Source organism: Sturnus vulgaris, chromosome 11 (assembly GCF_052056855.1).
Source record: "Sturnus vulgaris isolate bStuVul1 chromosome 11, bStuVul1.hap1, whole genome shotgun sequence".
Classification (NCBI taxonomy): Eukaryota; Metazoa; Chordata; class Aves; order Passeriformes; family Sturnidae; genus Sturnus; species Sturnus vulgaris.
In genome coordinates, this window is record NC_142253.1 from 13,660,960 (window position 1) to 13,673,881 (window position 12,922).

Below are 12,922 nucleotides of genomic sequence, written 5' to 3' on the forward strand. Positions count from 1 at the left end.
CAATATTGCCTATTTTAGTCTGCCCAGCAAGAGCTCTGGTGACAATGTAACTCACAAGAGAGCAATGGGAGCGCTCCATGTCTCCATTTGGGAGGTTCTAAACATTGCTACATTTAAATCAGAGATAAAAACAAAAGCTGAGCAGATGGGGCTTTTCAAAAAAGAGAGCCTGGACGGTGAATTTTCTACCCTTGCCAGAGGTGTGCTTGTTCCTTTTTCACTAAGACTGCTAAAGTTCTTAGGAAGTGGTTATTACCTTATGTAGAATTTCATAAGAATTTTATTACATACAGAGATTCAAGATGTGCCTCATACCTGAAGCATTATGTTATAATGACTTCTAAAAAAAGTCAAATTTGAGTGCTATACAGGAATTACTTCCTCACAGTCCTTGACCATGGTTCTAACTCTGTTCTACAGATTTCACTAGAAGTGTGCAAAAGAAGTTACTTTTTGTTCAGACGTATTGTTTATCCAAAATTTAATTTTTTATTCCTTCCTTGCTTCATCTTTTTCCTTGTAGGTGAGAGAAAGATGAGAAGTATCAGTCCAAAGGTTATTTAGCAAAGCAGTGACACACAGAGTGCTGAACAACATAATTACATGAGAAACCCAAGCATGTCTTTAATTAGGCTTTCCCATAAATGCCCAGAATGACTTCAGATGAACATGGTAATTCTGTGCAGCTGTGCTCTGGAGGCACAACAGCACCTGCAATGTTTTCTGGATGGCACAAGGCACTGATACACCAGTGCTGGGTCCTAAACAGCATCTCAAGAGACAATGACTGATGCTCCTGTTTCTGACACACCATTGAGATGATACAGATGTGTTTTCAAAAGCAGAAATAACAGAAATACAGGAGTCTCTTAACCTCAGTGAGAAAAGTGACCAAGAACTGTACCCCTAGGCAGGTTATTTAGAGGTATACCTTAAGAGGCTTGAAAGGCACCTCACACCAAAACATTGAAACATTTGGAAGTTAAACGTAAGCATTTTGAAAAGACTGCTTTTAACAAACGCCAAACAGATTTTAAATCAATTTCCCAAATCTACAGTATGCATAAAAGAGTAACACCATTTTAAATATAGGTCTTATATTAAGAAATCTGTGTATAATGCAAGACTCCAGTCACGACTTTCAGAAAAAAATTCAAATGCTTATAAATACTGGAACTACAAAAAGTCCTTTTCTCTGTACCTAAATGCAGTCCACAAACATTCTAAGGTATGGTCCTACCTACATATAGATGCAGTTTAAACTTAGTTCAAGGAGTGCAAACACGATACACTTATTTAAATAATATCATTGTCACCTACACTATTTCCAGTCAGTAAAATACCCACTGGTCCCTCTTTTGAGGTGTCTTAGAGTGACACCAAGAACTCGAATACAATGGTAAGCTTTGCTTCACAGACTTTAGAACAATGATGCTTATTCATATTGCTATATAAACTCACTAGAACAGGAAAAAAGCACAAACATTAATTCTAAATGCTTAGGTTTTCAGAGCTTCACCATCCAGGAAGACTATGACTCTAAAGACATTCCTTAAACCATTAGATTTATAGGTAAAGAACACGTTTTTACCATCTGCTTATTTTAGAACAAAGAAAACTACGAAAAGTAAAAAACCTCAGAGCTACACTGACACTTTAACATAAAAATAAACTGAGGTTAATATGAACAGAATACAAAGACAGAACTACTTTAAAAGGAAATAAGCATGCAGAAAAATAGCAGAATAACCTACACTATAGCAGTGGACGTAAGAGACATAGTAGTCAAGCCTTGATTGCCCAGAGTTGTCCATCCTGGCTGAGCTGCAACTGCACAAAGCTCGGAGCTCCCAGCCAGCCCAGGCTGCCAGAGCTGAGCCCTCCTGTGAGCACCACATGAACATGGGAGCACAATTAAATGGAACTTGAGCAACAAATTAACCCCTCAGCTGACGCCTACCAGAAGGTTTGGCTTTTTCATTTTCTATTACTATTTACTGCAGGGTTAATACATTTGCAGAGATAAAAAAGCATCATTAATTTGATCTGAAACATGTTTCCAAAATCAGGCTCAGGTCAATAAATCAGTGCTTTTATGTACTTGGGATGTGAAAGAAAATATCCTTTAACTTTTATTTGTGTGTATTAGCAAAGAGGGCTACACATAATACGAAATATAGATGTGTTACATAGTTGACAGTAAGTGTTTTCCATAGGAAAAATACTGTAGAATTAGTTAATCTCCTCTCTGTGCTTGATGAAAGTAATTTAAATTGTTCATGCTTCACTTAACATCTATTTTACAGCAATGTGACCACTGTCTGGCTCAATACAAGTTTCCATCATTACACAAAGACATCTCTATCTGACAATAGCACAAGAAAGGCAATGGAAACCATTTTTGTTGGTGACCTCAGAGCATGTGAAACACCACAAAAAAGGCATAAACTGCTGACTCCAACTGGTCACCCAACACTTCAGAGCCTCCTGCTCTCTTGCCTTCATAGGGGTGTGAATTCCTCTGGGTCTGCAGGACACAAACTGTGGGGTTCCAAGATGTTGTTACTGCAGGTCTGAAAATGGTTTTGGTGACAACAGGCAAGTTTAAACAAACTGCTGTTGGTTATCATTTGAAGTGTCCTTTTCTGAGTGAGGAAAACTTGAAACTTCATGGCAGAAAGACTTCCTTGATTTAACAGCATGAGCAGATAATCATTCCCTCTTCACTTTCTAGGCTGCTGCCTCCTCTCTGACACAGCAAACAGCAGTCTGGGTCTAACAGCAAATGCTACACCCTTGAGGAAAACCTGAGCTCTGCAGAATAAAAATCACCCCGAATGAAGTTACTGTAAGAAGAGGAATTCCTCTGTGCATGCCCTGGCATACACAAAGCAAATCGAGTTTTGCAGGGAGCTCTGCTCTAATTTTCTAACTCAACCCAAACTTCCATTGTTTCTTCTCCTGCACCAGACCATCTCAAATCCAGTGTCAGAAGCAGCTGCTTCCTTTATTGGAGTTGGGTGGAGGTTCTGGCCCCTAAGTATGAGGGGGCTGCCAGGGACATTCTTGTGACACAGGTCACAAGTTTTGGGCTCATATACCCAAATAAAACTCAGGCAAAGGATGCACGTTTCAGTTTCATGTGTTAAAATGCCTAAGTCTTAATGACAAAAAACCTCTGTTCTGTATGTTCTAGTGTTTATTCACCCTGAAATTAAATGTTCTGTGTGTCTCTCTGAAGATAACATCTTCTAAGAACAGGATTTTTATACATGCTCCGTGGTCAGTCTGCCTTTCTGAGTCCACAGACTGCATCTTTAGCTAAGTAATGTGGCTTCCAAGGGAAGATTTATTCCCACACATGGTGAAACTTATTAAAACAACTACTGTAGGCCACGAGAAAGCCCCACTGGACTTTCTGAGCTCACAGAGTTTTACTCTGTGCTATCAATTCTCTTCAGCTAACTAAAGACAGTGTGGATGGCTTCCTGTCTTTCATACTACACTTTTTCTGGAAGTGCTTTTCTTGCTGAAAACATGACTTTTTATGGCTTTGAACTCTATTTGTAAAATTGTGGAGATATTTTTTTATGCAGTTCTAAAAACCTTTTTTGTCTTGCATGTAAAAGTTCTTAAATTATTCCACATCACTTTTCTGCCTATGTCAGTATAAGTCATTCTATCAAAGACAGCAGCATAAGAAGTACATGCTTTTAAAAGTTTTAGCTAAAAGCAAGGCAAGCAAGGCATCCAATTTAATATCCTAGGTTACAATTAAAGTTAAAAAAAAAGGTAATTCCCCTGGCAAAACAGGGCCTTAGGCCACTTGACAGTCACAGGTTTTCCCTTCAGTATCTTCAATAGTGCTGAATGAAATTATTGTAAAAAATCCAGCCTCCTGAGCGTGAGGAATAAAAGAGTGCAAAGAAATTATCTATGTTCAAAAAAAGTTTTTTCAGTCTCATAGAACAGGGAAAATGGCAACATCCATTAACTCTTTGCCCAATAGTCATCCTTTAATTAAACCACAAAGGATTCTGTCCCAAGGAGCCTCCTGTGTCAGAGGAGCTGTTTGCTCCCTGAAGGCAGGAAAGTGTGACATGGCCAACTGTGAGATCAGCAGGATTATAAAGGTTAGGAAAGGACTGTAAATCTTGATAGCAGGTTGTTTTCTTCCTCTGTTGCAAGAGATGGGAGATAAGGAAAGCCAGGCTAGATAATGCAGGAACTGCAGGGTTTATTAGATCCTTATGTTCTTCACTGATTAACCAGTTCATTCACCCCAAGAGAAAGTCACAGGTATCAGCAAAAGCATGAGAGCATTTATGGCTCATATGGCTTCTGACACAAAATGGAACAGGTGACATTGCTTTTATCTGCTGGTTTGCTTAAGGATTTTGCAGCTCTCCAAGAACCGAAATAATATTTTCATGGTTACAAGGTTTTCATGGATTATTTAAACAAAAGTTCTGTAGCTGAGACACAAGCTGGATCATATACCCATCAATTATGCTGCCAAATTGGTTGATAAGAGCAAAGGCTTTTGAAAAATTCATAAGTTTTACAAGCATTTAAGCTTTGGACAAAGCCTGGAACAAAGAAGCTGAAAATGGTGACACCCAATGTTTATACATTATAAGGCCAAAATGATTCTCTGTGGTCATTTATACTAAACTCCCTATAACACATCCCACAGGACAATTCTTAGGGTCATTGATCACAAAAAAAATCAATTCCTTGTTGAAGTAGTACATCTCTTTTAGCAAGATATCCAGCTCTGTTTTAAAGCTGTATCCTCATATAATTAATTATTCTAATAAACACAGCATTATGACTTTTGACATGATGTAGCTTCCAGTTTAAAATTATATTATTCATTTATATGCTGGACTGGGCTTTTTTTTTCCAACCACAGGTTTCAGGTCTTTTTGAAACAGTATTTCCATTTTTATTTGGTTATTCAAATTGAGTTCCTACTGATTTTTTAGAAAGACAAAAGCAGAAAAGAGCACGACGGGGAGAAAGAAAACAGTAATCTTCCCATTTACTGGCCTGGCTCATTTTAATACCATGGGAGCATTGTTTAAATCAGAAAAAAGTTCCATGACTCAAATCCATAGGCCTTTGCAGATTTCTAGTAGAGATTCATAGTAATTTTTTTTTTCATTGAAAAATATTTGCCTAAGGAGAGAGGAAGAGCTGAGTCTTTCCGTTTTTCTCGCCCTCTCTCTTTGTTATTGACCAGGAAGCAGAGTCTGATAATAAACAAGAGAGCACATTCATATTTGAGAACCCAGTGGTTCTCTCTACACTGTCAAAACCACAAGTGGAAATCTGCAATACTGAGGCTCAAAACCAACTTTGACCTCCTCATCCTCAAATGCTTCCGCAATAAAGAAGTCTGAAAAGTCCTTCCTGAAAATCCAACATCTTTCACTGCCTTCTCAACTGTTTACAGCCCTTTTATCAGTTCCATTACCAATAATTTTCTCTTCTTTTGTGTATGCAAACACAGTTCATGCAGCCCTGGCAAGCCAAGTGAGCACAAACACACAGCAAGGATTGTGGTGAATCTTTCCCTGCTTCTTGCATCTCTTGTGCTTGTGCTGATTTGGGACACGATGGGAGTCAGAGCTGCCAGCAGAGACATTCTCAGGAAATGGGAATGAAACAAATTATCCACTTACCACAGCAAAGTTCATTTTGCTAACTGAAGTACAAACCAACAGTACAAACAGTATCTGACTCTAGTTAACACAGTTCTCTCTTAGAAAGGGATTTTCAAAACATATTCTAAATTTTGGCATCAGAAACAAATATAGTTTGTAGCAAACTGCTAATCATTAATTGAAATTCATAAAGTCCCAATCCAATTAAAACAGTGCAGTGTATGATGTCTGGAATTATTTGAGAACAGCTTTCCATTTGCCTGTTTCAAAGTTCATTGTACAAAGGTACCAGTGGAAAGAAGATGCCAGAATTTGCTCTTTAGATCACATGTACTCTATGGACTGCTTGCTGCAGGCCTGTTGAGAGACAGAAGGCCAAATCTATTGTCCTGGTTTCCATGTGATAGCTTGTTTTAAGAGATAGACAGAAGTGTGTGACATTAATGCAATATGTTAATACTTCCTATTAAAGAAATCAATGGATGCAAAATTCAGAAGTTGCAAATAATAACATAGGAAGATACTTCACCGTATCATAAGTGGAAAAGAAAAAGAAAAATGAGAAGTAAGAAAAATGATACTGAATAAAAATCTCTTCACTATGGGATAATGCACAGTAGGAAGTTCCCTGAGAATTGGCTTGTAGCATTTTAGGTACACAAGAAATTAAACAGTTAAAGCAAAACAATGAACATAAATGATAGCTCAGAACTTTATTTATCCAATATCCAATCAGCAACTTTAGACTGTGATTTATCTGCTAGACCTGCTAAGAAATTTCATAACTATTGTTACTGTTTGACTATTCCATAGAGAATAAGTTTTTGCACTTACCTTGTCATAGACAGAATAGCAGGGTTAGCATTTACTTTTCTGATGAGTAAGGGCCAAAAGTGTCCCAGCTAAATAAAATCCTGGCAGCACTGCACAATCATCAATATCCATCTACCTGCTATTTCAAGTAAGCTCACAAAATGGTTAGTTAAAAACATAAAAAAATCACCTGCAGAGCAATCGTGGTGTTCTTCGCAGGATATTTCCCCACCAGTCCTTGTTCTTTGCGTTTCTTGAATTTCCTAAAGTAGTCCTGTATCAGGAAGGTGGCATAGAACTTCCCCACGGTTACCTCATCATCTAAATGAACAGACCAGACAGATCTCTCCCAAGTCAGCACATTTATCAATAGCCTGTACACTCACATCTGATTTGGGGGGGAAATGATGGGTGCAACAGATACTATGTTTTTCCAGCTTACAACAATGGAGCCTGTAAGGGGCTCAAAAGCAATGTTTCAGCAAGCAGGTTTGGTTCAGTTAGTTAAGTGAACTCATCCTAATAAAAGAGAAAATAAAATACTTTACCAAGACTCGTGGTCTTCTAAGTTTCTACCAAAACCACAAACATGTTTTTATATACATGGAAGCTGAAGTACTGGCTTTAGTTACTTGGAGTAAATAAATCAAATAAAATCCACTATGTCTCAGATACACTGATGCTCATCAGAGTGACTCTCCCTTGTTTTGTCACTGCTGAACCAAGTTTGCTTGTCAGTGTACATATTGTGTCAGTTCTGTAATGCTGAAAGGAATAAAAATAACTTCCATCAGTGAATTTAGCACAATTCAAAAATAGGCAAACAGCCAGGGCAGTAAAATGTAGCATTTTTACAGAGTCACTGTTGTGAACAAAATCCAAATTTGAAAGTTTCCAAAGGCAGGTTCCTTGTGAGGACACCCAAATCACCTGGTTCATCACAGGTTAAGAATGAATGGAGCTGTTTATGAGTCCACTCAATCATTCAGCTGGGCAAGTTTGATCTCTCAGTGACTAATGCTTGCCAGAAAACTAGAAATAGTTTTCTATTCAGAAACATTGCTTTTGTTGTCACACACTTTTTTTCCCTAGAGTTATCTGTCATGAAGTTCCATTTCCCTTCCTGCTGTACTGTTCAATCTCCCCACGTTTTTTCAGTATCCAGAGGTAGATTTTGGCAACAGGATTTCTGGCTCCTGCTGCACGTAAAGAGGATCTGGTGTGGTTTAGGCATCACCCGTTATTCTGTCCAGTCATGGCTTGACTGAGCACAAAAATCTAACAAGCCCAGACATATTTTAACACACCTCTGTTAGAAATTACGGGCTTTTTGATTAAATTTGATTAAAAGAGAATGTCCATGTATCTTACCAATAATATGTGCAAATGTATCTCACTGAGGATAGTATTTACAGTACTATCTTTACCTGTAATGATTGTTTTTTCTAATTTAAATTGACTTTCTTCTTTTAGTGACTTGCTCTCATCAAAGAGGGTGGGGATTCCATTCCATGGACAATATTTTCTAAATCCATTTTTACCTCCCTGATAAAATTTATCTCAAAATGAAACCTCTTCCATGTAAAATCAGCTCCTGTATTATAATGTCTGAAACGGGCTGTATGTATGTGAAAAAGTAAAATAGGCTTTAACTACAGTGAAAGTGCACCCAGAATGTCTTCTCTCAGCAGTTTGTCTTTAAATATATGGAAACAAAAATAGTTATAACAGTTGCTTCAAAAGATACTGGTTGGGAGACCAGTCTGTTGCAGGAAATATCTTAGCATATTAATGAGCCTGCTCTGCCAAACTGACAACTCCTCAAGGGTCAGAGTCCTTGGAAAGGAGGAACTAGCAGGAAATATCAGGAACAGCTCACAAGAAAAGCTCACCAGCCTATGGACTCCGTCTCAGCAATAAAAAGCTTTTAATTGACTCCATGAATCTCATTAATAAACTTTTTGTGAACATTTGCTTTGATGTTCACCTGTAATCTTCCTTTGTAGCTCTTCAGGAGACTGATGGTGTATTGCATTAGGATGAGACCTCTTACACAGATGTAATGCAAACTCGCCTTTCCTAGCTTAGATCTGCAACACAGCCCTGGTTTAACTCCCCAGATAAGCCTTTCCCATCCTCCATACTCTTTCATTTCAAGTACTTGAACAGAACTTTGAAGGAAGTGAGTTAGCAAACGGCTCCCAGAAGAACAAGCACACAGAAGTGACAGACCCAATAGGACAAACACTGCTACACTGCACTCAGAGCAGGTCCCACGCCAGGCTATGACACTGCAGCACCACTGACTGTGCCTGAGGTGACAACACCTGTGAAACACCAGGAACGAGGGGCCCTTATTGACGGCTCTGGACATGCACCAATTTGTCATCAGCACACCAGACAAACACACTGCCAGTTTGCTGGGCTGTGTGTGCCAGTCTGTCTGTGTCCCCACGGTGCTTGTGTGTCACAGGCACAGCCAGGCACACTGCAGAACGAGCACACAGCAACTGATGCCTGGCCAAGGGGAGCCAGCCTTGGCTCTGCTTTCTGAGTAACACACATATAGCCAGGTAGAGACAGGTATAGGAAGGCAGCTAAGCATAACTGACCACAGAACAGACAAATCACTAATTACAATTAGTGATGGCAATAGGAATAATTTCAAAAGGGAGCTCTTGGAAGAGGCAAAAGGTACTAGGCAGGACTAAATGGATTTGCAGGTGGAGACCGGGAAGTTTAGAGAATACAAATGAGTCCTTAGTGAGTTTTATTTCTCTTGCTCTCTAGTCTCATTCATTTATCAGACATTTGACTGATATTCTATGTTTCTGCAAAGCAGTTTCACCTTTCTGTACTGAAAATGTGTTGCTAACTATTAACAGTCTCACTGAGTTATAATAAGACGTTATTTAATCAGTACCAAGAATTAACTATTTATCTCTAGTGTACCTCTTTATAATCCAAGGGGAAAAGAATACCTGCTATATCGATCACTTTTGCTCCTAAATAAATGTTCTGGAGACATAGCCATGACATACAAAGGACCCAGCATTCAGTAATATCAGCGTAAATAATACTGGAGCAAACTACTATAAACTGCACCCCTCAGTAATTCTAAGTGCAAGTGATTTTAACATATTGAATTTGAATGTTTTGTTGATTTATATTGAAGAGAATTTTCCATCTCTTGGGAAATCGTTATTATCAGTTGTCACTGGTGTTAATTCATAGACAAATTTCCATTGAATATTAAATATCAAAACTAATTTCTACTGTACACTAAGCTATTTTACACTCCTATGAATGTAAAATAGGTGTATTCCTCTTTTTTTCTAGGTGGTTTACAATATTTTCAAATTTCAGGTAAATCATAGCAAGATCCACAGAGGAACAAAGTAAACTGGAATTGAAAATTCATCTGCAGGACTTCCCAACGCATTCCCATTTATACTGGGTTGCCCAAGCCATCCTATTTCCTATCAATCGATCACATCCAGGTTTTCAGCCTTCCAGCTGCACTGAAGAGCTACATTTGCAGAATAAACATTAGCAATGAATTTTAGTATAGCTGAAAATAAATACACAGCTTATACTCAGCAATGGAATGAAGCTAAAGTTAAGAGTGAATTACTACGTGAGATTAGTTCCAGGAATGTAATCTGTACAGGTTCTTTGTCAGATTGATTTAGGCAGGCAGAGCTCGCTATTCTGAAGCATGCGTCTCCATTTCAATAAAAATGTAGGGGAATAAAGTTGGCAAGAGGCAACACTAATTCCATGCCACCACCCTAAAACAGAATTGCTTCAGAATATTCGGAAAGACTCATAGTTGAAAGGAACAGAGGCTGCAGAAAAAGCTCAAGCACATAGTTACAACAATAACAAAGCAATTCGTCTATGCCATGCAAGCACTTAGGTGTAAGGCTAAAAACAACAGAGTAGAACACAAAAGGTGTTTTAAATGTGCAGGATCAGTTCCCCTTTGGAGAATCAATTTAGCCAGATTTTTGGCTTCATCCCCACTATTATCCAGCAGCCACCCCACAAACAGCAAGTGGCTCCTCCAGCCACAGAGCTGCTGCTGCTGCTCCTGGTGATGGCAAGAGCAGTGCAGGCAGTGCTCCTCCTCCTGGCACCGAGCATCCCCTGGAGTCTGAGCACTCCTGGCAGCTGCCATAAGGCTGTGAAGGCACAATAAACTACCAGAAACACCAGGGGATTACAATGGGTCTGAGGACTGGATAGCTGGGTAAATATACCCCGGGCATGAGTGACAGTGAGACAGATCCTGCACCTTTAAAACTTGAAAAAGCAAGTGAAAAACAGTCAACCTAAACCTACACTACAGCGTTTTAATAAAAATGTATATATTGAAAAAGGCTAAATATATATATCAGGATATATATATATTTACAAAGAAAGGTATTGACATGTCATTTTATTGCATTTAATAAATGTGCCTTGTTGTTCTCACAAATGTTTAGTGCCATTAGAATTCAGATATTTCTTTAAATGGTGCACATTCATATCAGTCTTATTGGCATAAATCTGAACCATTTTCATCATCTTTGGAATGGCTCTGGTTTGAACTAGCGAAACTGAGATAATTTAGCCTTTTGCTTTATAATGTAGCAAAAAAAAAATTTAAGCTGGAAATTAATTTTTTTTCCTCCCAGAAGTACTCGACATATACAAGCAAATAAGCTATAATGTAGCATAGTACAAAACTATGGAGTTTTGTTCAATGCATTGAAATCAAGCTAGTTTACTTTGCTGAATGATTCGAAATCAAGACTATATTTAGGTCTAATAAGGTATTTTTTTCAAGCAAGAAAATAAGCATAACATTTTCCTCTCTCTAGTTTTGATCTAAGTTTCACTTATCAGTCCTCTATGTATTGTCTATTACAATAGGATATAATTGTCTCAATATTTATTTTGCTATTGTTTGTTGTACTTAAATCACATTATGATTGCAAAATTTAGCAGTTTCATTTGTTTGGTTCCTGACACTCTAGAAAGACCAACATGCACAGAGAACAGCACATGGCAGAGTTGATCAGACTGACCGCCAGCAGGAGGGACAACTTGGTCAAGTAATTTCATGCTCGTTTTCTTCCATATTTTTTTAATGACTGCTCTAAGTTCTTCATTGGCTTGCTCCAGGTTACCTGTGGCAAGGAAATGGTAAAACAGAGGATGGCAATTATGGTTCAACCAGCTGCAGTGAATGATTCTTTGGATGTTAATTAGCTGTATGCAATTAAAGACTGTAATAGAGATCCTTTGGAGCAAACCTGTGCTATGTGATGCCACAACCAAAGAGAAAAAAGGGCATAAGACAGCAAATTCCTGGTGCTTTCAAATCCAGCTCTGGAGCACTGCAGAGGTCAAAGGTGAATTCCAGACCTTGGCCTCACTCTCTCACTCCTGCTTAAACTGTCCAGAAAGTGATGACCTTTTCTTTACGAGCTACTTGAAGCAAAGCTGAGCCTTTATTTACTTAATCACAGTAATTACCACAGCAATGCCTGAGGGGCCTTAAGCTAAGTTTGTTTTTGCCAGTGAAATCCAAGTTCTCCTGAGAACAGCAGAAGAAAGAGAACCAAAAGCAGTAAAAGGTGGCCAAAAAAAATTGAAAAATGTGTAAAAATAGAAAGATCTTTGAAACAACCCACTATCTTTAAAAAGCTTCCCCTCTTTAATGTAAATGAGAGAAATCCATTCAACCCAGTCAGAACTGGCCTCGACCAGACTGGAAATGTTGCTTTCAAGTGTGGAAAAGTTGCAGTTGCTGCACTGTGGGATCCGAGGCACAGAGTTAAAACGTAGTGAGGAAGGAGCACTTTGCTTGGGCAAGAAGGGAAATTCATTCAATTCTTGCAGTGGAACTCCTGCTACGCCAGTGCTGCACGTTTTTATTTGACCAGATGAAAACATGGAATAATTTCTGAGGTATCTTTGGCTCTGGCCTCACTATTCCTTTCCTTTTGTCTTCTAGCAAATCATTCCTAGTAACACTGAATACAATCCATGAACCAAAAGCAAACCAGATCCAGTGAGACCAAGGCAGCCCTACTCACAACCAACAAAAGAAATAAATTGTAACTTTTCCCCACTGTGCTTTCTGACAAGGACACTAAAGGCTTTACAGTGAAGAACCTTACCTTCTGTTTTTATCTTTAGAGCAGTCCTAACCAAAGCAAATAAAGTAGCATTGAACATGACGGTCCCATCACTGTTTAGTGGCATATTCATGGCTACCAACCTCTGAAAATGAGAAAAGGAAAACAAATTTTGATGCTGCTTTCTTTGAAAAAAAAAATCCTGTAACATTAAATTTTGAAAAGCTGATGTATTCAAACAACAGTATTACTGAGAGGAATATAAATTATGTAAGTTCTTCAAAACAGAGTTTTCCATCCTAGTTGTGTATA

At 38.4% G+C, this 12,922-nt stretch overlaps 1 protein-coding gene across 16 annotated transcripts in view; it reads right to left on the reverse strand.

Moving 5' to 3' along the window:
* Window positions 1–12,922, reverse strand: part of CACNA1D (calcium voltage-gated channel subunit alpha1 D) — a 167,970-nt gene that overhangs the window by 14,363 nt on the left and 140,685 nt on the right. For all 16 annotated transcript variants that reach the window (XM_088171546.1, XM_088171537.1, XM_088171545.1 and 13 more), the window contains 3 exons: window positions 12,653–12,755; window positions 11,555–11,656; window positions 6,673–6,803 (listed from right to left, as the gene is read on the reverse strand). In XM_088171546.1, the coding sequence (XP_088027672.1) occupies window positions 6,673–6,803; window positions 11,555–11,656; window positions 12,653–12,755 (336 nt within the window). The remainder of the gene's footprint in view (window positions 1–6,672; window positions 6,804–11,554; window positions 11,657–12,652; window positions 12,756–12,922) is intronic.